Raw genomic sequence first — 26,895 nt, 5'->3', positions numbered from 1 at the left:
TTGCGCTATCTTTGCTTTTTCCCTTTGACGTCGTCTGCTCCGCTGTACCATTACTGACTTCATTTCGTGGGCCATTTGCAACTGGGTTTCCCGGGGCAAGCGAGGGCGTGCAGGGCCTTCGTCACTGCAGCAGCACGTCATTAGTGCTGATGAGGCCGCCAGGCGTTGGGTGGGGAACAACAGGGAAACAGGCAAACAGGATGGCACGAAGGCAAGGAGGCCAGCGGAAGTGGGCTGGCAGAGGGAGAAAAACTCAATGACTTCTTCGTTGTGTGTGTGTGTGTGTGTGTGTGGCAGGGCGAATGACATTGCACATTTCCATGTGGCATACAGACGAGGCAAGGAGGCAGGCCGTGACGCGCTGGCGGCGGTTGCAGGTGGAGGCTACTGCAGGTGGCGACTGTTACCGCGCTAGAGGTTGCATGCCCTTTGGTTTCTCCAGCGAAACACGCAATTGTCGCCACGAAGCAAGCAATACAGGAGGGGAATGGTCTGCCCCAGGCAAGCAATGAGAGAATTGACAAAATTCATCAACAACAATGGTGAACGTATGGAGGGGCATGGTGAAGCATGGCTACTAATGGCTTGCAGCTTAGCAGATAAGAGGCCCAGGCTGCACCATGACCCGTCCCCCGTGCGTATACGTGATTTGCTTCGATTGTCCACACACTTTGAATCCTTTCTCTCTGCTTTTCCAGACCTACTTCACATTCGATTCACGCGCGGAGCAGCAAACCGAAGTCTATTTGCGATATGGCCAGCATCCGGAGCTATATCCAAACCGTCGCGGCGAAGTGGTTCAAGGGTGAGTAAATGGCCAACAGAAAGGAACTCCTGAGGAGGGGCTTTTGCCCCTGATGGTACTTTTGCAGGCCAATTCAGGCGTTAATTCAATTTGATTTGGGGGGGGGGGGCAAAAATTCTACAGAATGGATGAAAGTCGGAGAGACAAACAATGTCCTTGCCTTGTCGATATTTTATCGTATCATAATCATATGCAAAAGAAACAAGGAGTGGATTCAGTGGCAACAGAAGGTCGTATTAAATTGAATTACAGGGTCGTGGAGGGGGGGGGGGGGCATATCCTTGATGCTCCTTCGGCTCCTTCTGCACTGCGACAAACATCTAATACGCGAGAGGAAGAGGCGCACAGTGCCTCTCGGAAGATGGCTGGAAAAGTCGGCAATTGAAGCCATGGCTCAAAGCTGCTGCCACACCGCCCTCTGCCACGAAACGCTGACAAAAATAAAACTTTGCAGACATTAAATTTTATTTGATTCTCTTTTTTTCGGATTCGTTTTTTCCGTTTTTCGTTCTGGCAGTCTAACTTTTATCTTAATAAAATAAGTTGCAAGTTTTGAGCAGCGCTTTTGGCTCTATGAAGGGCTTTAGGGGCAGACCCCGACAGAAGGTGCAGAGGGAATATGCAAGAATTATTCCGACGATATTTGTGCATATGTAAGCAGGGGGAGGGCGGAGGGCGGTACACGGTTGAGATGCGAAGTTTCGGAGTAGGCAGAATCGTTTTCCAAATGAATTGCGAACAACTGACGAAGAGATGGGAAAAATCAGGGAAATCTAAAGGCAGAATTAACGAAATTTTCCATGAGTTATAAAGAGCTTTCTTGAAGCCGAAAACACTTGAAGACTGAACAATTCGAAATGCAATTCAACTAAGAAGGAAGTCATTACACAGAGTTCGTAAGTTGTTCTTTAAGTACATCTTAGGAAATAAAATTCCATGCTAGAAGAATGGTTTTCTTTTAATGGAAATATTTCAGATACCACAGAAATGATACACCTCCCCCCAAGAAACCTCGATCAACACCAACCCATTTCGTAATATTTATCATCTTTAAATGCCATCAAGAGTAAGCTCTTGAAGATCCTATCAATAGAGGCCCCTGGAGTCTGTGGGGCTGGGGAAACTCTACAATTCCCAGTCCCTTTGTCCCCTTGTCCCTTTCGCCCACATGGCCAATATGATTTTTATGCTAATTTTGCGGTCACACGCGCACATCGACACTAGAGCCAAGCCCCAAACCCGAAGCCAATCGTGGAGCTTAAACCAAAGCAAATTGCCAAAGACAAAGAGTAATAGCCACAATGAGAGAGAGAAGGAAGAAGGGCTTTTGGGGGAGAGGAAAATGAATAAAAATGGTAATCATATTTGCGCTGGCATCGTCTTGAATGATTTTCCGTTTGTTTTACTTAAACAAATTGAAAATTATACGCACCAAAGAGAGACATTTTTCTTTTTGCAATTTAACAACAATTTTACAAGCGTCAATTTTTTGAGTGGAGAAGTGAGAAAGCAGAACACAAATTTCCAAATCAGTGAGCACAATTTTCTGGTTTCGTTGTCTCGGTAGGCGGAATGGGTACACTTGAAGGAAGGGAAGGGAAGGCTGTAGAGCCGGAAAATTCCTTGAATAATTGTAGGTGCCTACTGGGGGAACATTTGTTTCGGGCGCCAGGGGATGCCACCAATTTGAAAGCAATCAAATTATACATTCCTCCTAATTCTATTGTATTTTCTGTGCTTTGCAGATCCTATTGTGAACGCGAATATCGGGACTGTCGTCTGCAGACTTGCTATGTCCAATCACCGGCCTATCCTGGCCTGTATCCTCGCGCTCTGAACTGTCGCTATAAGCTGCACACCCGCCAGCCCTACATCAAGTTGTATCTGCAAAACGAACAGTTCGCTGTGGATGGTCAAAGGTAAGTTTATTGAACGAATAATGGGCCACATCTACCATTGATTTCTCGTCCTTTTCTCTTTTATTCTCATAATTTCTGCAATTCATTCTTTCAAACGATGCTAAATATATATGGCCCAACATTAGCCCTTTTTCAGGCTTTAAAAAACGTTTGTTTTATGCAAATGTATTTCCATTTTTCTCTATCTATCTTTTTCCATCCGTTTTTTGGTGGGACCAGAATTAGTGTTAAATTTAACGCCCTGTAATTTGTCATTTTGGCACGCCGATTGCACAATCCTCAATCCCCAATCCACGATTCTCGGGCATTTCCCAAACATCTAGATGTTGCTGGCATTGCTGTAATGCATTTGGCATCCTGACAATGACAATTTGACAGAGCGCTCGTCGCAAAAATTGGCACCAATTTGCTGGAAAACGTTGGCGACATATCCTCGGCTTGCATTTTCCGTGTCTGTATCTCCGAGTGTCTCTATCTGTGTGTGTGTGTGTGTGTGTGTGTGTGTGTAAGCATCTGCGTTTGGGTCTGGTTCTCGTTCTGGGAAATTGGCCAAAGGATTACGTTTTGAGTGAGGTTGCCATCACTTTTACAGGGGGGGAAAGGGAAAAGGAGAAAGCTTTTGAGTCGGCAGCAGTCACGGCTGCCTTGTATTATTAATGCCAAAATGATGAAAGCGTCTGCGAGAAAGACGAGTCCTCCACAACAATTGCTTAGGTCTCTCGCTTAAAGCTTATAGATTGGCTGAAAGGAGCGCGAAATCTGTGACATTCTGAGAATTTCAGCAACAACAAAGGAATAGGAATAGAATTTGAGTGAGCTCGGAGTGAATGCTTAAGTACAGAGCTCCCCCCCAAAATGATTGAATAATTACGGATCTATCTGTAACATGGGTTCAATCGTACTTTTGTAAGGAGCATCCAAGGTGGCTTAGGTAATTGGTAAGCTATCAGAAAAACAGGAAAAAGAATGGTGGATCTGAGAGAATGAAAATATAAGTAGACGTTGACGCTCTTTTTGTATATGTAGATCAAAGATTTAACCCTTGATCCTTTAGTCCATCCTTTGCAAACCTGTTAAAGTCGTTTAGCGAGCAATAAATCTTTTTACTTTGAACTCAACCAATCATTCAACATTCAACATGAATAGTGTTCATCAAGAGGCTAATACAGATCTGAAAATTCACATTTTAACCACCTCTATTCCCCCGTATAATACCTGGATCTCCCTTTATGCGGCCCGCTTCGTATGCGCACACATTTTTTCACAGATTTCTGTAAAAAACTAAGCTCCTCAGCATTCACACACCTGTCAAAAGGTACTCTTCGTTTTTGTATAGATATTTTTTGTTGAATTATCGCCACGAAATTCTCGACTATAAAATATATTCATTCGATGTCTATTCATTCCAAAATGGCTCTTTAATATTTAACTTTTATTTCAAATCAAAATATAGAAATGTTTCTTTGGTGGAAGCCAATCCCTTTGTGGCCCTTTAATTTGGTGGGGCACTTGCAGCAAGTTGCCTTAAATCCAAACTTAAATATTTAATGGAGCGGCCAAGTGGGCATAAATCTCCCACTGGACTGCCTCTCCTTCTGTTGCCGCACATTCAATTTACATTTACTTAACGGAAATGACCCTTCGCAAAATATTTGCCTCATCATGGGTCAAAGGTGCTGCTTCCGTTCCCCGCCAAAATGTAGTGAGGGGGCGGGGGACCTAATGATGTGAGGGGAGGGTAAATCCTACGGCTTTTAACACTTTGCGGACTCCCGACAGAAGTATCCGGAGTATCTTAAAGCCTGTTTGATGTGCAAATGCCCGGAGTCAGCGTATTTCCCAGTCAACTGTCCTTGTCAATTCCTCCTGTGGCAGGCAGGCACCCATCCCATCCAGATGCTGCCACATGCCATGCCACGTGCACATCAAGCAACAGCAAGTCGGAATTAGATAAGCAACATTCAATTTATTTTTATAGATTCAATTTGAATATTTACCTTTTGAAAAGTCCAATGCAAGGACCAGAACTCCCCACTCCCCCCTCCCGCATTCCGTCACGACCGAGGGACGAGACACGGACTCACGTCAAAGTTGCCAACTTTGAGTTGGGTCTCTGCCAAAGTAGTGGGTGGGTGGGGGCAGGAAGCGTAGGGCCAAAATCCCCTTTAAGTGTGTATTAATTTGCAAGTCTAAGTTGCCTTTGGGGTCCTACAGCCCCCACTCTTGCACGCAGGAAAGGATTAGACAAACATCCCCTTTTCGAAGGAGCTAATCGGGAGCTGGAGCTGGGGCTGGGACTGCAGATGCTTCTTCTGATTGAAAGTTACTCAAATTAGGTTTTGCTTTGGCACTGAAGCTGTCAGAATTGTTGGTTCTACGAGAGATTAATTCATTTCAGGGCAAATATACATCAAGTTTCATCAATCTGTGGTCCAACCAGCTCAAAGAAGTGCCTAACCTTTGGTTAAATCGTCCTTAAATTCAGTTTTTATACGTATGTTATGTTGTGGTACCTCACAGATGCGAAACATTAGTCTATTCTATTAACCTTTGCTTAAAGGACCCGCTAGAACCAGTTGAACCTTTGCTTAAATCTCCCATAGATCCAGTCCGTCCGACATCCGCAACCACAGTCCTGCCCCCGCTCTCTGGATGCCGAGTCAGCAAGAACTTTTCCCCTGATGCTGGAGCTCTTTTATAAATCACTCCATTTTATTGCTCGGCCCCTTTGGCGGCTGTCAAAAAACACAACCCACAACAACATTCCTAATTCCTCTGCCCCATGCAGATGCGAGTATACGAAATATATATATATATAGAATTTCTGCTGTGGCAGCAGAATCGGGCAGAACTTGGACATGGCGGATGGATGCCAAACAAATGCAAAAGTCATCGAGTAAAAAAGTTTTTTAATATGCCAAAATTATTACCAGTCAGTGCTTTATTTTTTTTCCCTGCCATTGCTTTTCTTTTTTCTTTTTTGTAGTCGTATTTTTGTTGATATGTGTTTGGGCCAAAAAAGTTTTCCCCCAAAACCCAAGGAATTATTTCCCATACTCTCGCTTTGTAATCAACTTTCTGGCCGACATCGCATTTATTATCAATAAGTTGGATTAGCTCTTCGAAATGCCCGAAATGCGGAGGGAAACTTGCTGACAAAGTGATTAAATTGACTGAAACGAACGACTAGCTAATAGAAATCTATCTATACATAGATATAGATACAAAAGTTGGCCAAAAGTTTCCTGCACAACTTTCCTGCGATGGTCACACAGAAAGAAAAGACCCCAGAAGAAAGAGGAACGGCTCAATGAAACTGTCAATTAAATTGGAATTTTTGTTCAACTTTCGAAATCAGAGTCAACTGCCTTTTTGATTTCGATTCACAGGCTCTGCCGGCCTGCTCTCTCTATGAATCGGTCTGCGTTTGATGAAAGTTCAGTGGGTAATTGCCAAAGTTAGCTTTCAATTAGAAAGTTGCCACACTCGTACAATCACTGACACGGACCCACACAAAAGCCAGGTGAGAGGCATTTCATTTGCCTTTTGAACTGGCCAGCAATCAGTCAGATCCTCCACTGCCATGGGGCGAGCTGAATTGTGAATCGACAGAGGCATACACAAAAAAAGAATGGCATCCCGGCCCCACGGCCCGGGCTGTCATCGTCGGCATGGATGGACTGAGCTGAAGGCACCTCATCTCCCTGCATTGGCTGGACGGAGGCATAAAGGTCACTTCGTCTAGGGCGCAGAGCTCTCCATCAGTCAGGGTTATGCCGAGGCCAGACAGCCAGTAAAAAATTAAAAGCATCCCGGGACCGACGCAAGAAATTAGGAAAGGCTTCACAACAGACGCTTTTGATTTTGTGCTATACGTTTTTTTTCACCTTTTTGTTTGCTTTGGAAAATTCCTTTTCCAAACTACATCCACCGATTCCTCCCTGGCTCCCTGTGGCAAGCAAAGTAGAAATGAATGTCATGACCAAAGATGGGGTTTGGGCAGAATTTATTTCGTATTCAGCATTCAGTAAGAGCAACTTGAAGTGGAAATTCGTGGAGATTTTTGGATGGAATACTACAGCTTTAAACCTTTTAAAGGCTTTTAATGAATGGCTGAATGCAGCCGTAAAGTGAGCAAGCTCTCTTATCCAATCATTCAACATTCACCATGAGTGCCATTTACCAATTGGCTAATACAGATGAGAAAGTTTTCAAACTCACATCTCTATGCCTCCGTATAGTCCCTTTCTACCCCCACTTTTCAAACATTTCTGCACAGATTCGATCTGGCACTAAAAGGCTCAACACTCTGTCAACAGTGAATTCAATTTCTCTCTGTCCTTCATACCTTTGGGGCTCTTTGTGCACTTTTTTATTTCGTTATTTCTGCTTCGTGAGTTTTTAATTGTTCAGTTTGGGCTTCGATATTGAATTATCGTCGCCAGGCAAATTTTATGTGACATCTGGTGCTTCGATAATTGAATTGAGACATTGCCTTCAGCCCTTTTCATAGTGGAAACACACTTTTTTATTGCAGATGCGAGAACGTCATGACCTGTCCGATCAGGCCCATAGGATCGGGCAACGAGCACTGCCCCTTCGACTGGCTGGCGGTCTACGATGGACGCGACGAGCACTCGCCGCTTATAGGCAAGTTCTGTGGCCTCGGCAAGTTCCCATTCAGCATCATTGGTGAGTGGCTCCCCCCATCCCCACCCAATCCCCAGCCCGATGTCAGTCTCATCCACAACATTTCCATTTCTCATCCTTCCCATCGTCTGTAGGCACATCACAATATATGTATGTGGAGTTTGTTACATCGCCCGCGGGGCCGCTGCTGAATACGGGCTTCCATTTCAATGTTGGCAACTGGCCAGGCCACGTGGAGACGGCCGGCATTAAGCATGGGGTCTGCGACTGGCTGCTGAGCTCCGACTCACTGAAGGACAGCAGCGCCAGCGAGGGCATCTTCCTGAGCATTGCCCACTGGTATCCGCCGAATACGTCCTGCAGCTATCACATCAAAGGACATGTCGGGGAAATTGTGCGGCTCTATTTCCCTAGGTAAGCATTACATATTCCATTAATTTCATTAGGAACTTGCCCATTAGGGTGATTGGCTTCGGAGGGGGCAGCCGCATGTAAGGGTTGTTATCCAACAGGATTGTGGTTTCCTCAATGATCCTGTCATAATTATTTACGTGATGTTGTACAATTTGTGGCATCAGCTCTTAAAATTTCAGCGTCGGGGTCACTCTTTACTTATTTTAGGAGATTAAGGAGGTAAGGAGGATGTAAGGAGCTTATTACGAATTATAAATCAAATATAAATTGATTTTCTCGTTGGCTTCTTTCAAAATGTTGTGTCTCTTATAACCTACGTCGAAAAAAGCCGACGGATCGGGGTCACCTCTTCAAACAACTGCGGATTATAGTAGGAGTTAAAGAAAGTAAAAAGTATGGGCCCCTTTTGGGATCAATTTTCAACTATAAAAATAGTTTATCCTGTCTATCGTGTCATTTGCTGCCTCGCTGATTTATTTGACAACATATGACCAAGGAGATTCCCTTTGGAGTCGTAACGATCAGGGTCACCAATGGCCTCCCCCAAGCATTTGCCTTTTCAAGTTTTTCCATTAAAATTTTCATTTTGTAACCAGTTTTCTTCCGACAAGAAGCATCCCAGTTGATCCCTCTACAGTCCGAAATCCGTTTGTCGGTCTTTTCTCTACAAGTGCAAAGTTTTGCGGCTATGTGGGGGCGGTTTGCATTTCCTTCCTCCACCACCTACCATCACCCCCTGCCTCCTTGTGTTGGCAATCCTCGGGCTTGGGCTTGGGCTTGGGCTCTACTCGGGCCGGAGCTTTCCTCATTGCGTTCTATGCTGTAAGCGTATTTTAATGAAATTTTCCGCAAAGATTTATGTGACATTTTAATTTAACGTGTCGGAGCTGAAGTTGTTCACCACAAACACACTCCGCATATATCCGCATATATATATATTCAGTAATATATATATTTTTTACATTGTTCAGAGCCGGCAGTAGTCAAAGTGTTTGTCGCCAGGCCGTTGTTTGTGTCTGAAGTGCCAGAGTCTCTCTGAACTTTTTGGCCAAGTGTCGCATCGATTGTGCATTTCATTTCATTTCGAGTACGAGAGGACGAGTACCGAGTACCGAGCACCGAGTATTTTCCACTGCATTTCCCCTTCATTTCCATTGCTGGCCTGTGAAATATTTTATTGTGCTGCGGTTTTTGGCATAAAGGATAAGGAATGAAAACGACTATAAGGATGAATCCAAAGACTATGGCAAAGTTTTCCAACTCTGACACTTTGAGGGCACATTGATGGTTGCGAAACTTTTCAGGGAAAACCAGATAAAGAAAGGAGTTTCCAAAGTACATTTTCAGAGGAAATTTCATATTAGAAGCATAATTTAGGGATTTTATTTGGTTAAGCGGTAAACAAGCGACTTAAACTTGCAGTAATGCCATAATAAACATGAATTCTGTTGTGGGTTTGTGAGCGAGTGCAGTTGGTTGAAATTAAGTGAAATCTGGTTGCAGATTGTTCATTTTCTGTTCTGTATGATTGAGGAGGAGTTGCAGAACTGTTGAGTGGCCTTCGTTTTGGATTGAAAAGTACCCAGAGATATCCCCCCATTCTTCCAATGCTAATCTCCCAATGGATCCCGAATACCTCCTTCCTTTGTTGCCTACACCTTTCCCATTTTCTCGAACACGAGTACAACGCTTTATCCGTAATCCAGCTGCAATTGCAATGATTCGTTGACCCCCTTTCCCATACACACACACACACACACATACAGGCAGGCACACATCCGCCCTTGCCGTACTTGGTTGTTGCAACTCCTGTAATTTATGCAGAAAATGTTGCCAAGTTTTTGCTGGGAAACTGCTAAAGAAAACTATGTACAGGGTAGACATCACACAGGGCAGGGATGGGCAGATGGACAGGAAGAGATCGAGCAGGCAGGCGGCCAACGGACAGGAGAGGGTTAAAATATCAAACAAGTTTTTGCCAAAAGATAAATATTTATGTCCACCTACAAAATGAGGCAAGGCAAGGAGCGAGGTCCGTGCACCACCCCAATAAAGGAGAGGTACACCCCATTGCATGGGGTCCCCCCGAGCGTGGGGCAGGTGGAAAAGTTGTGCGCACGTTTACACCGATTGCCATTAGGAGTTCAGAAGTGGGCTACATGATTGCGTGATTACAGTGCACAAAATGCAACCGAACATGGCGTAAGCAATCGACGGAGACAGCAAGACAGGGAGAGCGAGAGAGTGATACAGAAAGGGGGCGTGCTTGGGCAAGAGAATGGAAAAGCCACGTTAGTTTGTTGTTGTTTGGGGCAAAAGTTCCAAAGTAGACTAAAAATGCAATGGGAAAACGCACACACAACGTTCTCATGCACTTTTCTGAGGAAGTTGTTGTCTTTTTCTTGGGTCTCCAGTTAGCACTCGTTCTCGTTGTTGGATTCGTTGCTGTACTCGTTCTCGTTGTTGTTATTTGCCGGCAACTTCTCTCTCAAATTGTTGCAAAACGCCCACAACAACAGCTACAACAATTGCAGACCATTAGAAGAGGTTCTTCCGTAGTCCTCCTCTAGGAGAAATTTCAGTTCACATTCAGGCTCCTCCCGCAAAACCTTGAGTACATCTACGAGTAGCTACATACATATATATGTGGGTGTGCGCTCACTCTCCTGTTCGTCCTGCGGCCTGTCGCTGGAGTCTAGACGCTGTCGACATTGTTTCCAACAAAGTTGCTCATTTAAGTAACATGTCATGGCTTTGCTTTCGGTTGCTTCTTCCGTTTTTGTTTGCTACGACTTTGTCCTCTACTCTTTTTTTCCCCCCAGTGGTCTGACCAGATGTTGAATTACTCCTTGAGTATATTGCACTTAAGTTTTCGGCTACGCAGAGAGAAAAAGAGAGAGAGCGTGGAAAAACAATCCATTTGCTTGGACACACACAGACACTTGGGCAGCTGTCGATCTACATCAAGCTACTAACTACTTAGTGTCTGCTGCTATCCGCTATTGTCTGCTGGATAAAATTAGGGCTATATACTGAGTTGTTCTATCTACTAATTAATGGTGGAACCTATCTAACTTTATGGTTTAGTGTGACTCAGGTTTACCGACTTTTTGTACTCAAAGTAATCCTGTTTAACGAAAACGAAAGTCTCAAAGCCAGTTCCGCTATATCACATTATCACTCTACTTAAAATATACTTATGAGCACATTCAAGCCCTATTTTGAACCAATTTCTCTGCATATTCCTCGCCAGCACAGCCAGAAATGAAGCTGTGTATAGATTTCTGGGGCCAGGCGTTTCTTTTTATCCATTCGCTTTCTATATATTGCATTACATACCATAAACCACTAATAGAATGCCCCAATAAAACATTATACCGATACACAAAGTGCGCCTCGGTACCTCGATACCTCGTAACCCTGTAACCCACAATCAATAACCAAAAGAAAATCAATTGTAGCCATACACCACCTTCATTTTCCCCGAATAGGACCATCCATTTACAAGCTTTGCAATAGGCCAGAAAAAAAGACCACAAAAAGCACAACAAAAATCCGCTTGAAATGCACAAGACGTGGCACATACTCGTGCTTGGGCTATTTATAAGCCTTATGGCCGCATAAACTGGCGCTTTGGGCTTTTGGCCACGACACCAATCGACTCCCATATGCACATAACCAAGCAAACCAGTTGACAAACCAGCAGGGCCCCACCTCTGAGCAAAGAACCCCCCTACCGCCCACTGAGTCAGCAGAACTGAGGACGGACTGGCTTTTGGGGGAGACTCTCTGGTCCCTGGAACTAGGCTAGGCTGCAAACGGATTACGAGGACATGCCGCAGGGCGTTGGGGCTTACTTTTCGACGACGCGTACGTGAATGACGCTATGGGCACGTCGAGTAGGGGAATGGCTACAAAAAAGAGTAAAAATAAAAAATAGTAACTCTGCTCTATTATGAATAGTGGTGGGGACTCACAGACTGCCATAAAAAACAAGAGAGAGTAAGAGAAACCAAATGAAATTTGTGCCACACTGCGCCGCCAGGGAGGTAGATTAGGGGGCGTAGCTGGCGGGTGCCTCCCCCCATTTCCCCCACAGCATACTGCTGATGATGGTGATTTCTTGCTGCCCTCCTCCTCAGCCGCAACTTTTTGTGTGGGTTAATAAAATGTTGTATTATGTCATATTTTTGGATAGAGCATAGTAATGTAATTGCATTCACCGCAGTCTGAAATGGTTATATAAAAGGATACAGGATACACATGAACGAATGGCTAAGCAGCAGTCGGTCACATTTTTGTACATAATAATTTGTGGAATTTGTGGCATAATGCAGGAGCGGCTCTGCGAATAAAAGAGCTGGAAATGTAATCGAGATGAGTATTTTTGCAATGAGTATAAGCCGTGAAATACGGGTAAATTATGGCAAATATGGAGATGCCGGTTTTCTGTAAGAGTTTCCATTTGAACCAGGAACCATGGAACCCCAGAGTTTCCCCCATCCTTTCACTTCTTGACAGCATATATAAGTATAAATATATACATACCATATTTTGGAAAATAAAAAGGTATATTTTGGTATATTTCTAAGTTCCTCTGGCCGAAGTAAAAGTAATCCCTGCAGACCCTGCAATCCCCGAAATTACTGCAGAAAATTGGCCTTCCACATCAGCTCGTTGCAAATATTCTGTGGGGCTGCCGCAAATAGTTTTGGAATGCAATTTAACACTGGAAAGCATGCAGCTCACATCGCGGACCCAGAAAACCCCTCAGACGTGAGAGAATTCACCTGTTAGCTCGGGGGGAATTTATATTAAATTGTACTGCGGCCTGGCACCATGCCAGACCCTGCCACATGCTGGGCTAGATTTATGATTGTCAACCATTTTTGTACCCTTTTCCACTTTTCTTTGCAGCTTCCGCATCAATCGCATCGAGTCGCCGATACTGAAGTACGAGGGAGACTGCGGCGAATCGCTGACGATCTACGATTCGGACCACGCCGATCCCGCTCGGATCATCAAGACCTTCTGCGACACCTTCTCGCGGCCAATGGAGAAGGTGGACTTTGTGAGCACCAGCCCCTCGTTGTACGTGCAGTTCGACTCGAAGACGGGCAGCTACAGCGGCAGCTCACTGTACTACTGGGCCCACTACGACTTCTTCAACAACACGCGCTTCGGCGACCCCGTTCCGAACACCCTGTGCGACGAGGTGATGTACGCCTGGAAGCACCCGGGCGGACGCCTCCGGTCGCCCCTCAATTCGCTGATCTTCAAGCGCACGGGCGGCAGCGATGTGCGGTGCCAGTACAAGTTCGTGACGGACAAGAGGCTGTACGCACGGGCCATTATCGAGGTGAATTCGGTGTCCTTCAAGGAGCTGCCGTACAACAGCAACGCGTGCACCAGGTGCCACGAGGAGCGGGTGGACAAGCTGGTCATCTGGGAGGAGCGGGACAAGTACCAGAACAACCTCGCCTGCTTCTGCGACAACATACCGCGGGCGGTGCGCGTCATCTCGTCGGCGGACCAGATGAACCTCGAGATGATCGTCCAGGGCCAGCACGCCATCACCTCCTACTTCAAGAACCCCAATCCGCTCTTCGAGGCCACCTACGAGTTCGCCCACGGTCCGCTGTGCGGCCCCATCACCTTGGGGCCCTCGCCGGACGGGGAGCTGGTGTTCCCCTACAAGAAGGCCCTCGCGATGGTGGCCGGACCGATGGCTCCACCCGAGCACCACTACCGCCGCGAGAAGTGCATCTGGGAACTGAAGGTGGCCGCCCAGCGGGACCTGTGGCTCAATCTGGAGAAGGCGCGCTTCGCCGACCGCAGCTGCGAGAGTGCCAAGATCGAGGTGTATCTGGCCGGCCGCCTGGAGCCGCGCTTCGTTGTCTGCCCGGAGAACATATCAATGGCCCGGGACCTGCCCATCCTGACCACGGCCGAGCTGGGGGCCACCGGGGCCGACCAGGAGCCACTGCCCGTGCTCATCCAGTACACGGGCGACGGGCAGCCGGGACGCAACATTTTCCGCCTGGTCTGGAGCGAGCTCTTCCACCTGCCGCGCAATCCCGACGGCAGTCTGGCCGCCTCCCTCCTGCAGGACGCCGGCTGCGACTTCCGCTGCCCCGGCGACACAGAGGTCTGCATACCCCGCCACCTGCTCTGCAACGGGGTGGCCAATTGCCCCAACGTGACGCACTCCTCGACGCTCGACCAACTGACGCGTCACATCGAGTGGAACCTCGAGCAGCTCGGCCTCCTCCACCACGCCGGCGAGTACCGCCAGCTGGTCCTGCACGACGAGTCGCCGGAGATCTGTCTGCGACGGGACCTCAGCGAGCTGCCCTACGGGAAGCTCTCCCTCATCGCCCTGGGCCTGTGCCTGATGTTCGCCCTGCTCTTTGCCATCTTGCGCCGGATGTGCCGTCGGTCGCCCAAGCAGTCGGGGTTGCATCAATTGCAGGAGGATTACTAAATGGACAGACATTTTGACAGACATTTCAGATATGATATTGACTTTCAGGGAGACTGGGCGTATAAGGAGGGCGATAGGGCAACATCTCTGGGGAGCTAACGAGATGTGTTACCAGTTTTTGAGGGAATCACAGTGTAGTAGAGAATCAACGAAAAGTGGCAAACATTTAGAGTAGAGTTCGGTGCAGAATGAATTTGTTTTCCAGGTGTACTTTAAAGATGTGTGGATGCGCATTAGAGAATATGCCAAAAGTATTGTATTTCCTTGATTTAATTTCATAATTTGTGGGTTCCATTAGAGATGATATGTTAGCTTTAGGTACATTTTAGTAAAACAAATATCAAAGATTTAGGTTACATTTTATTAAGAAAACACACATCAAGTAAAACTCTTGTGACAACCAAGCAGAAATTGCAAGAGCTACCAAGAGCTCTAATGCACACTTTTCATCCATGGTGCCAGACACTGCCAGAAACTCCCACAACAATCTGCCAATCGTTTCTGAAAAGGGGAAAAAGCCCAGCCCAAATCCAAACCCTATATGTAAGTAATTCTGACCGGTCGAGTCTATAACTTTCCCTTTACGTGACATCTAATGAATATTAATTGAAAATAATTGTACGATAAAAAAAGGCGATAAAAAATGCCCTTCAAACATATAAATGTTTAAAAAACAAAGAAACACACAAAAAAAAGTAAAAAAAAAAAAGAAAATATGAAAATTGCCCTGAATAAATTAATTAAAACATGAGAAATTGTCATGTGATAATTGTTAAAATGAGGAATGTTGAAACAAAAAACCAATACTTTCGAAAAGGCATAAAGAAACTAGACTTTAATTAAGGTAGACAGGTAAAATGGCAAAACATGAAACAAAAACAAACAAAAAGCACAGATAAACACTCAGAAATTTAATTCAACATATTAATAACAATTGTTGGTGGTTTGGTTGGTTTTCTATTAGCTATTATATCTATGAAATATAATACGTGAGGCCATTGTGTTAATATTGGCAAATTGTCAAACAAAAACCACAAGGAAAAGCCACGATTATTTGGCCATACATACATATACATGCATGAATATGTATATAATGTACGATATACAATATATTACATTACATAGGGTATATTTTTTGCACATAGATTTACATAGAACATAATTGAAAGGAGAACCTTTCCCCCTCCCTTGCCATCCCAGAACAACAGTGTATTCCATTTAGATGTGTGTGGGTGTAATTGCAAATATTTTGTGAGGAAATTCGGTGAAATATAACATTTTCTTGCGCCCCCAGAAATAATGAAAAATTGTAAATTGAAATGTGGAAAGGGTTTTTAGTATTTAAGTCGGTATAGGAAAGGGCATTGCTGTCTTGTTCTTTTATCAAGTTTTCCTTTTATTCACCCCCCCACAACCACACCCCCCACACGATACGAATCACACCCAACATGCACCTTAAAGGTACAGTTTAACCCCGTGACAATGCAACTTTTTCTTCAGCAATGCCCGAAGAAGAAGCAAGAGTCAAAGAAAGGCAGAAGAAAGCCAGATATTAGGACACATATTTTAGTGTACATCAGAATTAAATGTATAAATAAAACAATAAATGCGAAATTAAATAATAAATTGCGATATTAAACACGTTTTAATTGAATCGAAAGGAGGGGAAAGCACGTCGACCAATACCAATGCAACGCCACAATGAAAGAAAGAAACAACATGTGTGACTGTCACTGTGGTGAATATACAGCATTGCCAAAAGAAAGGAGAAGGAGAATAGGTGAAAGCAAGACATGAAACCTTCACCGCGTAATAAAAAGCACGGCGAAAGGGGTAAACGACTCATTGAGAGGGAGAGAGATAGCACCAATACAAATAGCAAAGAGAACATAAAGAACAAGAAAAAGAGTCGAAGAGGAAATGAAATATTGCAACTCTGCCGCGTAACGTGGTGAAAATACGGCACTGCCAGATGGAAACGACGAAAAGCAAAAGAAAGTAAGCGATGAACAGGCTCAACGAAAGCGTAGAGTAGAGAGACGCGAGAAAGGGACGGCGACGACGTCGGCGATTTATATGTCAGCAGGCGAGCAGGCGCAAACGTACGCGACGAACAAAAGGCGAACGTGAATTTGTGAAAAAAATACTAAGACGACATCAGTTCTTTTTTGTGGAAAGTTCTTCCTTTGTGTTCATCTTTTTCTGAAATTGAGATACTCTTTGGTTAAGCAATGGAGAAATTCGGTGCACCACGTGGCAAGCGTCCGCGCGTCCAGGTATCGATGGAACAGAAGGAGCAGGCCATTGCCCGCATACTCAACGGAGAGACCAAGGCCGGCATCTCCCGTGAGCTGGGCGTGCCCGAGTCCACGGTCCGTGGCTGGGTGAAGCGCTCCGAGCAGCGCTCCGCTCGCGAGACCAAAGATAAGCAGAGTAAGTACATGCCCAAGTCCCAAGTGTTTCTATCGAGTAGAAATTCATCAAAAAAAATCTCCATTTCGTCACGCAGACTTGGACAAGAAGCCATCGCCGCTGCAAGTCCTGAAGCTGCCGCAGAAGCGCAACTTTAATGGGCATTCATTGGCAGCTGACCGGAAGTACATGAGGGACTCCCTATCGATGCAGATGCAGACTCCATCTGTAATGCCCACATCATATACGCTTCCCACCATGGCTCCAGTACCATGTCCCATTTCGGTGCCACTGCCACTACTGCCACCCGTGCCCCTTTCAGTGCCGCAAACGGCCGTCGACGGCCTCAACCAGACGGACGACAGTCAGATGATCTACTGGCTGCACATCTTCAATGCGGGTGTCCTCAACTTCACCTGGATCGTGACGGCGGCTGTCCAGCATGCGCGCACCCATGGCTATGCGGAACGCCTCACCTTGTGGCAGATCATCAACATATACGTGGAAGAGGCTGCACGCAACGTGGCCGCCAATGCGGGCATATTTGTGAATCCATTGCCGAAAACACAGACAACTCGCATTGGTAACATTTCCCAGACGGCACGTCTCCACATCACAGCCGAGGATGATGAAGAGGACGACGAGCAGTGATAAAGGCAACATCTGTTGGGTTTTTATGTAAATGAATATCTTATGGGGGGGGCGGTAAATTCCGTTTAATTAAAGATTGTACATAATTACGGTGGTTTTTAATGGTCTTTTTTAATGTTGTTCTCGCGTATGGGAGAGAAAACATAATATATATCTGTATTTCAGTGACAGTTTGCTTATATGTCAGCCGAGAAATTGGCTGTATACATATTTCTGGAAGTCTGTTTCCATTTTAGAAATCGAAGCAACCATAGCTTTTCAGCTCTCAGATGTTCGCAACTTTAGTATAGCCTTTTTTGGCATGGAACTCTCTCAGAACCATCCTGTAATTTGGTAAGCATTTCCATTCCAGAGATTTGCATCTTAAAAAAAATGAAAACAAAACAATTATAACGGCATTTAAGAATGTAAACAACCTACGATAAATACTTGCGTCTGTTCATCCTCAAAAAGAGATTTCCAGCTGAAAGGAAGCTTTAAATATGATTTCCCATTTGAATGTGCTCTCCACCCAATCTACTAGTGCGAGTGCAGCCTATATGTACATATGTAGTACATAATTGATCGGCCTGGAGGCAATGCTATAGCTATGGCAAAGTGGTAGACTCCATGGCGAGAAGCAGACCTTGTCGCAGCAGCCACACAAATAAAATGGCTGTCAATGGGATTATGTTGTTAAAAGCAAATAATTGCATTTTAATTAGCAGCGAAATAAGTGCGATAATTGGGCACCGAGCCCGAACCCGAGTCCGAGTCCGGGGGATCGATATTGGATTGTGGCGATGCGGCAATGGGAATGGGAAAGCTGGGACCATCGGATATCGCCATGTATACCCGCAGTGAATGAATCAGATGCGGCTGGCTTTATTAACCATATTATTATTTCATTTCGATGCGTGTCATGCAAATTTCCATTCGGTGTGACTCGTCTGGACTCCGACTGGCTATGTCCTCTGCCTTTTGGGCCGTGACACGTAATTAAGCGGTTTTATTTGCGGCTTTGCCGCACATTAATTGGTCATGTTAAATGTGAAATTTTATTTGTGAATAAATTTCTATAATTTCAATATAAATATGCGGAAAGATGTGCATCGGTATGTATTTATTTTCGCCCATTTATGAAAATATTTTCTAGTGGATTATAGATGAACTGATGCGTGTTTTGGTTGTGTCCTTCTCTGGTTGTTTTGTCACATTGTGGGATTATGTTTTTTGCCAAAGAGTGTTCTCGCAATCAGACCAATTAGTGGCTGCACTACGACACAATTCAGACCACGTGGTAATTATTCAGTTAGACAGTTGGCTCCAGCGCTAAGAAGGCGTTTGCCCTGGCTTTGAGAGTGCAAACAGCTGTTTAAACGCACCACAAAACTACGAAATGTACTCGGCATCTATCCTAATTGTAATCCAATCGGAGGCCATGCATTTCCATTTACCTTTCCGACCAAAAACACTTGGGACTCCGCCGTAATCTAGCCAACATCTTGCACCCCCCCCCCCACCACAGCCCACCCACACAAAACACTACCACAAACAGAAGCCACATCGGTCCAAGGCTAAGCCACTGCCCATAAACGGCCCCACGATTATCCACCCAGTTCATCGGCAGAGGCGCTACACCCCACCCACTCTCTCTCTCTCTCTCTCTTTAACATAAAGTTTTTCCATTTTCATGCGGCCCCATAAAAAATATGGACAAGGGAAAGGGACGCCGACGGCTATCACCCACCGCCTCCCGTCGGCCTTGGGGCCGTTGTAAGACGGAGATTTGTGTTTTGGGATTGTGCTCGTCGCTTGCCTTTCCGGATTTTCCTTTGCGATTTTCCCAATCATTTTCGGCATTTTAATGCATGGCATGGAACGGGCGCGGGGTCGGCGGAGACTAGGCAAAGCCTACGTGTATCAAAGTTGATTATCGTGGAATATTTTTCAGCATGGATTGAGCAAGAGATTTGTGGCTTGTGGCCTGACCTGATTTGCCGCCGCTGGCCCCTCGACCTAAGCTTGGGGATTTGCGCCTAGATTGGTCCTCGAATCCCACCTGCTGTGTGTGTGTGAGCCACTTTGATGAACTTGTTGAGGGGAAAACTTTGCTTGTTTTTCCGTTTGTTTTTTTTTTCGAGGAAAATGCAACTTTAATACCCATGAAAACAATAAACGCCTAATGGAATATGACCAAAGGACAGGGACGAGTGTAAGAGAGAGAAGTATCCGCAAGGTGCTGGAAATTGTGTGTTCAAACGGAAGCGGAAAAGGAAATCATATGGCACATGGCACTCCACTCCACACACACACACACACACGCACACACGGACAGCTGCAGTGGCCATAAAGGTGCCTTGCCTGGCTTTTATGGCCATCGTGGAAATGGCGCGGGAGTGGGAAAACTTTTCGCCACCCACCAAAAATAAACGCATTAGATTTTCGGAATTGGAATTGCGGTTGCAGCTGCCGGCGGTCCACATTCCCCAGGAGCTGAATGCCCAGCAAGTCATAAATCAAACACGTTTAATTAAACTTTACGCACGGCGGGGGATCCCAGATCCCAGATCCCAGCCACAAACGTGGCCAAGAAACTTTGACTCCTGAACTAAGTAAAAATGCAATTAGAAATGCCAGACCAAAGACTCAAAATGAAAAGCGTCCATCTGTAGAGTGCTTTCACAACCATTTCAGAACGCCACCGCTGCCTCGAAACCCTCGGAGAGGACTCTCTCTCTCTCTCAATGGCTGCTGGTCACGTTGCGGGACGTGCATAATGGTTGCATTCGACTGGCGAACGGCGAATAGCGAACAGCGAAAATGTATAAAGAGTTTCCCCTGCCACAAAGTACCCTTCACTCCACACGATTCCATGGGACTTGAAGTGCGCTTGAAGGTGGAACATAGCAGGCACCTGTCGTGCGGTTTAGATAAATGTTTCAAATAACCAAAGCAATCAGCTGAATTTACCACTAAAAATATATCAGTGGACAAGTAGGGATTTTCAACACTTAAAGCAGCTGTGCCACAGCTGACTTCTCTTCTGAGTTTTCGAATGTTTTAAAGCGATTCGGTTTAGTCCTTGAATATCTTCATGCTGGCGCGAGTATCTGAAAGATAATGACAAGTCTAGTTTTACAATCCATCAGTTTATGTAATGAGTATCCCTGCAGCTTCTCTCTCGCTTCCATTATCCCCTTTTAATGCCCCAAAAACTTGTTAAAAGCCCACACAAATACACTTTGAGCGGACTGTAAATTATGTGGCAAAATGCTTTCTCGCCGGGACCACCCACCCACCCTAGCTCTCTGCTGCCCCCACCGCCTTCTCCTGTCATGGCAAAGGAAATCACGCAATAAACTAGCGGCGAAAACAAAACTTTAACTACTTTTTCCGCTGGCCGCAGAAACTCGGATGGGGAAAAACTTTTTTGAAACAATACAATTTATATTTATGCGCAGAGGCGACGACGATGACAACGGAGGCAGGACCTGAGCATGAAAAGCTAACCCAGAAAGCGGTAGGCAAAAGAAAATTCGGTTGCCTCCCCAAGCCAAAGAGCAAGCTCAGGCCCGAGCTCCAGTTTCCAGTTTCCAGTAGGCGAGTGTATTTTAAGTGAGGAAAATAACTTGACCGACTTTCATGTGGTTGCCCCATAGCTGGTGTTGATAACTGCCCCACCACTCGCCTGCCCCCCGCTCTGCATCTCCAGACATCCGACCGACACAAACTTGTCCATGTCTATTTCGGGGCTTAGTCGGACTTTGCTCTGAAACTATTGGCTCCAAAAACTTTATAACAAATTAATTGCATTTTAAGGGCATGCAAAAAGCAGGGAAGCGAGAATATTTCCCCAAAATTGGATCCAGTTCTCGACTATGATTCGGCGGTAGCTAGATATTGTATCAGAAAAATCAATTCTATAGCATCATTAAAATCTAATTAGTTTTGCCCTGCAGCTTGGGGATTATGTCGAAAATCATTTATCATCCGCCAGCTAAAGTACAGTGCCGTCAGAAGGTAAATTGCAGTATCAGCAACTGCTGACTGGGCAATATTTCGGTATGGTACGGGACTGGGTTGAGGACAGAAATTTCATAATTTTCATTACGGCTTATGGCTGCCAAAGGGTTAATTAAATCGAACACAAACACACATTACAGTGGCTGCGACGAGGGGGGCTGATGGGCTGACGGGCTGGGGATGCAAATAAACCGGCAACGTTTTCCTAATTAGTTTCAAAAGAAATCTTGTTTGTTTTCATATTTGGGGTTTCGAGACATGTCATGGGCACTCCAGCCCGCAATCAATATACTCGCCCGAAAGCCTTGGCCAATTATCCGCAGTCGGAGTCCCCTACCAGGAGGCGGCCTGGGACTAGGTACAGTCCCAAAAACAATACAAATGCGACTCTGGCGGTCGGGCGGATGTGGGTTGGGTGGAAGAGCAGGCAGTGGCAGGCAGCTGCTGGGCTATAAGTCGAAGGGAAGCTCATAATGACCCGAAATCCTTTCAGGGCAAATGAAAATTCCCCAGTCGTGCGTATAATTGGAATTAATACAAAAAGCAGCTGAGAAATATCGATGTGGAGCAGGTTGACGGAGTAAGATGGTTGAACAGTCCCATAGCTGGGCCAGATTTAATGGACATGTCCTGCTCCTGGACTCCCTGACTTCCTGCCAGCCGGTGGATGTATGGGGTTCTTCTTCATTAAATTTGATGAGGCCTGCCTCGCTGTGGTCTCTTCGTCCGTCCATCCGTCCGTAATGGGGATTACCATACTTACGCATGTTCGTGAGCACGTGTGTATGTGCGTTTTGTATAGAATTGATGAGCTTATTGAAAGGCCCAAATCAACATTTGACATATCTGGGATAAATTAACTTACCCCTGCGGTGGGGCCGAGTGAATACATTATGATTTTTGCCAGCCCTAAAATACATAAGCAAACAAATATAATATCACAGTATGCACACATAACCTCAAACGAACACACACACACTTACCGCCCGCTGCCGCATGTCATATTCCCGCAGGAACTTTGTTGTTGCGCAAGAAAACCCATTTGATTAATGGCTTTTAATATTTAATGCCTGTTAAACTAAGTGAGGAGCAATTAAACAGCACGAAAACAAACATTTTCTTTAATTATTTTGTAAATTTACGAAGAAACAACACGCTTTAGCACTTTTCACGCCTTTGATCGCTGAAATTCACCATAACTTGAAATCACTAGCCATCCCTCTCGCACCATTTGGTGAATTGTGTGAGCTAGTGATGCGCGCGTGGTGTCTGGACTTCGGACTTCGGGCTTCACAACCGATTTTTGGACGATAAATAAAAAAAAAAACATATTCTTTTATACATACATTTGTATGCATACAATAATAATTATTTCATGCCGATAGTAGGCCCACCTCTAGCGTGAACCGCTGCAGCTCTGTGGTTAGTTGAGTGGATCGCTTGCCCAACAGCTGATTGCCTGCTTCGTGTTTGTTATTCTAGGGAATTTCCAAGACGCTGTTCTTCAAATCAAATTGATAAAGCACCAAAACGTTCACCAGAGCCGAGAAGAAATATATGAGGCTCGTTTGCTTGTTGAACACAAAAAGACCGCAGCATTTGTAGGCGGTGGAATGGCAACGCAAGTGATCCGAGAAGCGCTCCAACTGCAAGGAAAAAACAGGGTAATATATATTGTAAGCAGTGTTCGGAAATCACCTCCAATTGGAACTCCCTTTTGACCAGCTCCAGATCGCTGAATTGACGCAGAATTTCCCCTGTTTCGAGGCCATTTTGGTGCGTCAGATCATCGACGAGGTTCATCAGGAGCACCGCAGTCCAGTAGTGGGTGACGATCAACGACTCTCCCCACAGCTTGGTCACGCTGGTGGTATCTATGGAATCGTTGCCAAACTGTACGGCGTGGTACAACAAATTCACATTCGTCACGAACATTTTGAGCAGCAGAAAGGCAATGGTAACATCAAAGATGCCAAAGAGACTCCGCATCAATCGCTGGCCCTCGCAGTGCAGCTGGAGCAGATGGCCAAGGCTGTGGAGCGTCTGCCTGGCCAGCGATGCGGACAGCAGCAGTGCGTTCCGCTCCTTGTGGTGCAGTCGCGAGCAGAGATCCTTTAAGGCAAGATTCACGCGTTCCATCTGCCAGTAGAGGAGCAGACAGATGACATACAGCCCGGACATCATGATGCTCACGTAGATGAACTGCAGCATGTGGACGACTACCATTATGATATTGCTTCGCCGCACATCCGTATCAATGCGCATCAAAAGAAGCGTGCCGGACACTATGCTGAGATTCAGGACAAAGACCTGCTGACGCAGCAGGCCGCGAATCCTTTTCTGGAGCTCCCTGTAGCCCGAGGGATGCAAAGCGCCGTTCTCCAGCAGGCGGCATCTGTGGCAGTGTCTCGCCAAGCCCTCTCCCAACTGCAGCAGCGGTTTCCTCTTGGTCCACGTCAGATAGCCGCAGGCAATCATCGCCATTATCCTGGTAACGTTCGTCAGATTGAAGGCCCACTGCAGCACTAGCCTGTCCCTCATATAGCTCTCGTCGTACATGAACACCGGAAATGTGCAGGGCAGCAGAACAATGAGCAGCACATGCAGACAGGCCGTGTATGCGAGGTAGAAGCGACGTTGATGCGATCGCTTACTGAAGTGAATGCGGTCCAAGTCCAGGTCCAGGCGCAGAGGAGCCGGGAGCAGGCCACTGCCCAGGCCATAACTATGAAAGGTTTTCAGCAGCAAGCCGATACTCATTGCATGAACTACCTCGGGGGACGGCTGACTCGCAATTGAATTCGAAGGAAGCCTCCCCACTGTGATAGATAATTAGGATGCGATACGGTAACTGTCAGACCATCAGAATCTCATCGGTGTGTATCCGACTTTTAGCTAATTAATGCTCGTCCCTACTCATGCGGTGCGCGATGGAGCCCCAGAGTAGTTGGTTGGCGGCTACCTCAACAACATGTTGCATCCGAAATTAGGTCAGGCTCTGCGTGTTGCGTACTACCACGCGCTCGTCTTTGGCCTGATGGGGACCACGCTGCATATTCGTGGCAATAGCCGGCTCATCCGCGTGAAGAAGGTTTCTTGGATATATCTGGCCTACAGTCTCCTCATCAGCGGCGGTCTCCTGCTGGACACCTACTTTATGGTGCCGAAGGCCATCCTGGATGGCTACATTCACCACAACATTGTGCTGCAGTGGAACTTCTTTTTGATGCTGGGCCTGCGAATAGTGACTATTGTCTGCTCCTATGGTCTCGTCTGGCTGCAGCGTCGGCAACTCGTGAAGCTCTATGTGGATTCGCGGCATCTCTGGAGGAACTACAGGCGCCTACTCAAGCGTATGGTGGACCAGCAGGACCTAGAGAAGCTGCAACTCTCACTGACGAGCCTTTTCTGGCGACAGACCATTGTGGTCTATGGAGCTCTGCTCTGTTCGAGTGTCGTTCAGTATCAACTGCTCAGCGTGATTAACCGTCAGAGCTTGACGGCCCTGTGCGCAAGGTTATCCCAGCTCCTGCACGTCCTGGCAGTCAAAATGACCTTCTATGCGCTGCTCCTGATGCTTGATCATCAGTTCCAGGCGGTGCTCCTGGCCCTCAGGACTCTCCAAAGGCGCAAAGGTGGAAAACAGAAGGCGAAGGATCTTCGCCGCATAGCAGCCCTGCATTTGGACACATATCACCTGGCCAGGCACTTCTTTGGCCTGTACGATGTTGCCAATGCAATGTTGTTTATCAATATGTGTGTGACCACCACGAGCATCCTGTACCATGCCGTGCAGTACAGGAACCAGTCAATCCCATCCGACGGCTGGGGTAACCTCTTTGGCAGTGGCCTTGTTTTGTTCAACTTGTGCGGGACTCTGATGCTCATGGAAAAGCTGGATCGCGTGGTCAGCTCGTGCAATGTGGGCCCGGCCCTTCGACAGTTTTGCGATCTCCGGAAGATCAGCAAAGAACTGCAAATGGAGGTTAGTGGTGGGATGCCTGATTCAATTGGAATTGATTCCATTATTTCTCTTTCAGTTGGAGATTTTTTCTACTCAGTTGCATCGTAATCGTTTGGCTTATAAAATCTGCGGCCTTGTGGAGGTCAACAACTCCGCCTGCCTCAGCTACATTGGTTCCATTCTCAGCCATGTGATCATCCTTATGCAGTTCGATATAAGGCGCCAGCAGATGGAATAGGAAGTCTATAGGTGAATAATTACAATGGAATACTGCAGGAAGTAGATAGCATTTATTTGATACGTGTTTCGAATGGTTGTAGTTCAGGCAGGTTTCAGACAGATGTGGATGGTGATTCTGAGTTCAGTTGAAATTTATAAATACGAAACTGTAATGCATACCACATGTGTCTATGTATGTATGTTTACTGTAAGTGGACTGTTTTGTGTGTCGGGTTCATGTTCATAAATGCCATCAAAGTTTTTAAATTTTTTCTACATACGTTCTATAAACCAAGTATGGCGTCTTCGAAATAAAAGCTTTTTATGGCACTTAAGCTTTTTGTGTATAGCGGATAAGTTTGAAAAGTCTCCAAATGAATTTCTATCGACATTCGGAGACCGAAAATGCCACGAAAATAGCTATTCTTATAGCAAACATTTTATAAAATATAAGAAAGTCCTATAAACCGACTTATCACCCACAGAGTCTAAGGACGACACTCTGGGTCCACAAATGAGCGAATGCAATATGCATCAAATGAGGCGACATCCGGTGTGGAGTCACGAGCCAAAAGTGGTATATTTTATACTTCGAAGATATAAGGAAGTCCTATAAACCATCATAGCACACCATAGCCAATTTATTTATTTATACTACAGTCGATCGCCTAGATCTCAAAGGCTATAAGAGCTGGAGCAACAACATTTTGTTCCAATGTTTTTGCGAATGCAATGTTCTTCAGCAGTGAGCGAATGCAATATTTATCAAATGGATAACCCTCTTGGCTTTAACTAGGATCAACAGGAATAGTGCTTCGTCTGTGCTCAGGATCTGGGAGACGGAGGGCTGTTCAAACAGTATTCGGTCATGGAGTTCCTCCCCTGGAGGGCGATCCGCTATGACATTAGTGTCTTGAGACACATAGATCTTACCTTTTTGACCGACGATCTGCATGCGCGATATGGTGTTTACAGTGTCCTCGAGGAGACCGTACTGCGGTATCATTTTGCCAAAGATACCTTCAAAAAAAAACCCTGAGTGTCTCCCAATGCGAATCTGGATCTTACATTCGTCTAGTTTCTTTAGGGAGCGGGCTTATCAACGTTCTGCTCGGAAAGTTTTCACCATGCCGACGTCGTAGAAGCCGATGATCTAATCGAAGGTGATGCACAAATCTGCAGCAGACCCATGGATTGGCTGAACGTACTTCACAGAACTTTAATTTACCTTACCATTTTCATCAGCGACATTGCGGGGCACACGGGTCGGTGCGACAGCAGCAGCCCTAGGGATGTGGTGAGCATCATGAACAGCTTGTTCAGGATATTTTACACATCCATGGGGCTCCTGCTGGCGCATTGCTCCGAGATG

General features: G+C 45.9%; 4 protein-coding genes across 4 annotated transcripts; 3 read left to right on the top strand and 1 right to left on the bottom strand.

Annotated features, from left to right (window-relative positions):
- The first annotated feature begins 784 nt into the window (after nucleotides 1-784).
- LOC6592411 lies at nucleotides 785-14,990 on the top strand. Its single transcript, XM_026985834.1, has 5 exons — nucleotides 785-805; nucleotides 2,551-2,724; nucleotides 7,262-7,416; nucleotides 7,509-7,788; nucleotides 12,706-14,990. The coding sequence occupies exons 3-5, from the start codon at nucleotides 7,275-7,277 to the stop codon at nucleotides 14,270-14,272; spliced, it is 1,989 nt and encodes a 662-aa protein (XP_026841635.1). The 5' UTR covers nucleotides 785-805; nucleotides 2,551-2,724; nucleotides 7,262-7,274; the 3' UTR covers nucleotides 14,273-14,990.
- Nucleotides 14,991-16,326: 1,336 nt separating this feature from the next.
- Nucleotides 16,327-17,380, top strand: LOC6592412. The gene is made up of 2 exons (XM_002018021.2): nucleotides 16,327-16,705; nucleotides 16,782-17,380. The coding sequence occupies exons 1-2, from the start codon at nucleotides 16,504-16,506 to the stop codon at nucleotides 17,333-17,335; spliced, it is 756 nt and encodes a 251-aa protein (XP_002018057.1). The 5' UTR covers nucleotides 16,327-16,503; the 3' UTR covers nucleotides 17,336-17,380.
- Nucleotides 17,381-22,798: 5,418 nt separating this feature from the next.
- LOC6592413 (putative gustatory receptor 58a) lies at nucleotides 22,799-24,121 on the bottom strand. The gene is made up of 2 exons (XM_002018022.2): nucleotides 23,039-24,121; nucleotides 22,799-22,986 (listed from the first exon to the last, which is right to left on the bottom strand). Exons 1-2 carry the CDS (start codon nucleotides 24,098-24,100, stop codon nucleotides 22,819-22,821), a joined length of 1,230 nt encoding a protein of 409 aa, XP_002018058.1. The 5' UTR covers nucleotides 24,101-24,121; the 3' UTR covers nucleotides 22,799-22,818.
- A 75-nt stretch (nucleotides 24,122-24,196) lies between these two features.
- LOC6592414 (putative gustatory receptor 58b) lies at nucleotides 24,197-25,664 on the top strand. The gene is made up of 2 exons (XM_002018023.2): nucleotides 24,197-25,325; nucleotides 25,381-25,664. Exons 1-2 carry the CDS (start codon nucleotides 24,312-24,314, stop codon nucleotides 25,540-25,542), a joined length of 1,176 nt encoding a protein of 391 aa, XP_002018059.1. The 5' UTR covers nucleotides 24,197-24,311; the 3' UTR covers nucleotides 25,543-25,664.
- The last annotated feature ends 1,231 nt before the right edge of the window (nucleotides 25,665-26,895 follow it).

Source organism: Drosophila persimilis, unplaced genomic scaffold (assembly GCF_003286085.1).
Source record: "Drosophila persimilis strain 14011-0111.01,24,50 unplaced genomic scaffold, DperRS2 tig00000002-arrow-pilon, whole genome shotgun sequence".
Classification (NCBI taxonomy): Eukaryota; Metazoa; Arthropoda; class Insecta; order Diptera; family Drosophilidae; genus Drosophila; species Drosophila persimilis.
This window is presented reverse-complemented; position numbering and strand designations above follow the sequence as displayed.

Excerpts from the sequence above, each read along its gene's own strand:
- LOC6592411 (XM_026985834.1), top strand. The coding sequence starts at position 7,275 with ATGACCTGTCCGATCAGGCCCATAGGATCGGGCAACGAGCACTGCCCC. Across the intron at positions 7,417-7,508 it reads GTTCCCATTCAGCATCATTG|GCACATCACAATATATGTAT; the intron begins GTGAGTGGCTCC and ends CATCGTCTGTAG. Across the intron at positions 7,789-12,705 it reads GTGCGGCTCTATTTCCCTAG|CTTCCGCATCAATCGCATCG; the intron begins GTAAGCATTACA and ends TTTTCTTTGCAG.
- LOC6592412 (XM_002018021.2), top strand. The coding sequence starts at position 16,504 with ATGGAGAAATTCGGTGCACCACGTGGCAAGCGTCCGCGCGTCCAGGTA. Across the intron at positions 16,706-16,781 it reads CGAGACCAAAGATAAGCAGA|ACTTGGACAAGAAGCCATCG; the intron begins GTAAGTACATGC and ends TTCGTCACGCAG.
- LOC6592413 (XM_002018022.2), bottom strand. The coding sequence starts at position 24,100 with ATGAGTATCGGCTTGCTGCTGAAAACCTTTCATAGTTATGGCCTGGGC. Across the intron at positions 22,987-23,038 it reads AAAGGGAGTTCCAATTGGAG|TTGGAGCGCTTCTCGGATCA; the intron begins GTGATTTCCGAA and ends TTTTCCTTGCAG.
- LOC6592414 (XM_002018023.2), top strand. The coding sequence starts at position 24,312 with ATGTTGCATCCGAAATTAGGTCAGGCTCTGCGTGTTGCGTACTACCAC. Across the intron at positions 25,326-25,380 it reads GCAAAGAACTGCAAATGGAG|TTGGAGATTTTTTCTACTCA; the intron begins GTTAGTGGTGGG and ends TTTCTCTTTCAG.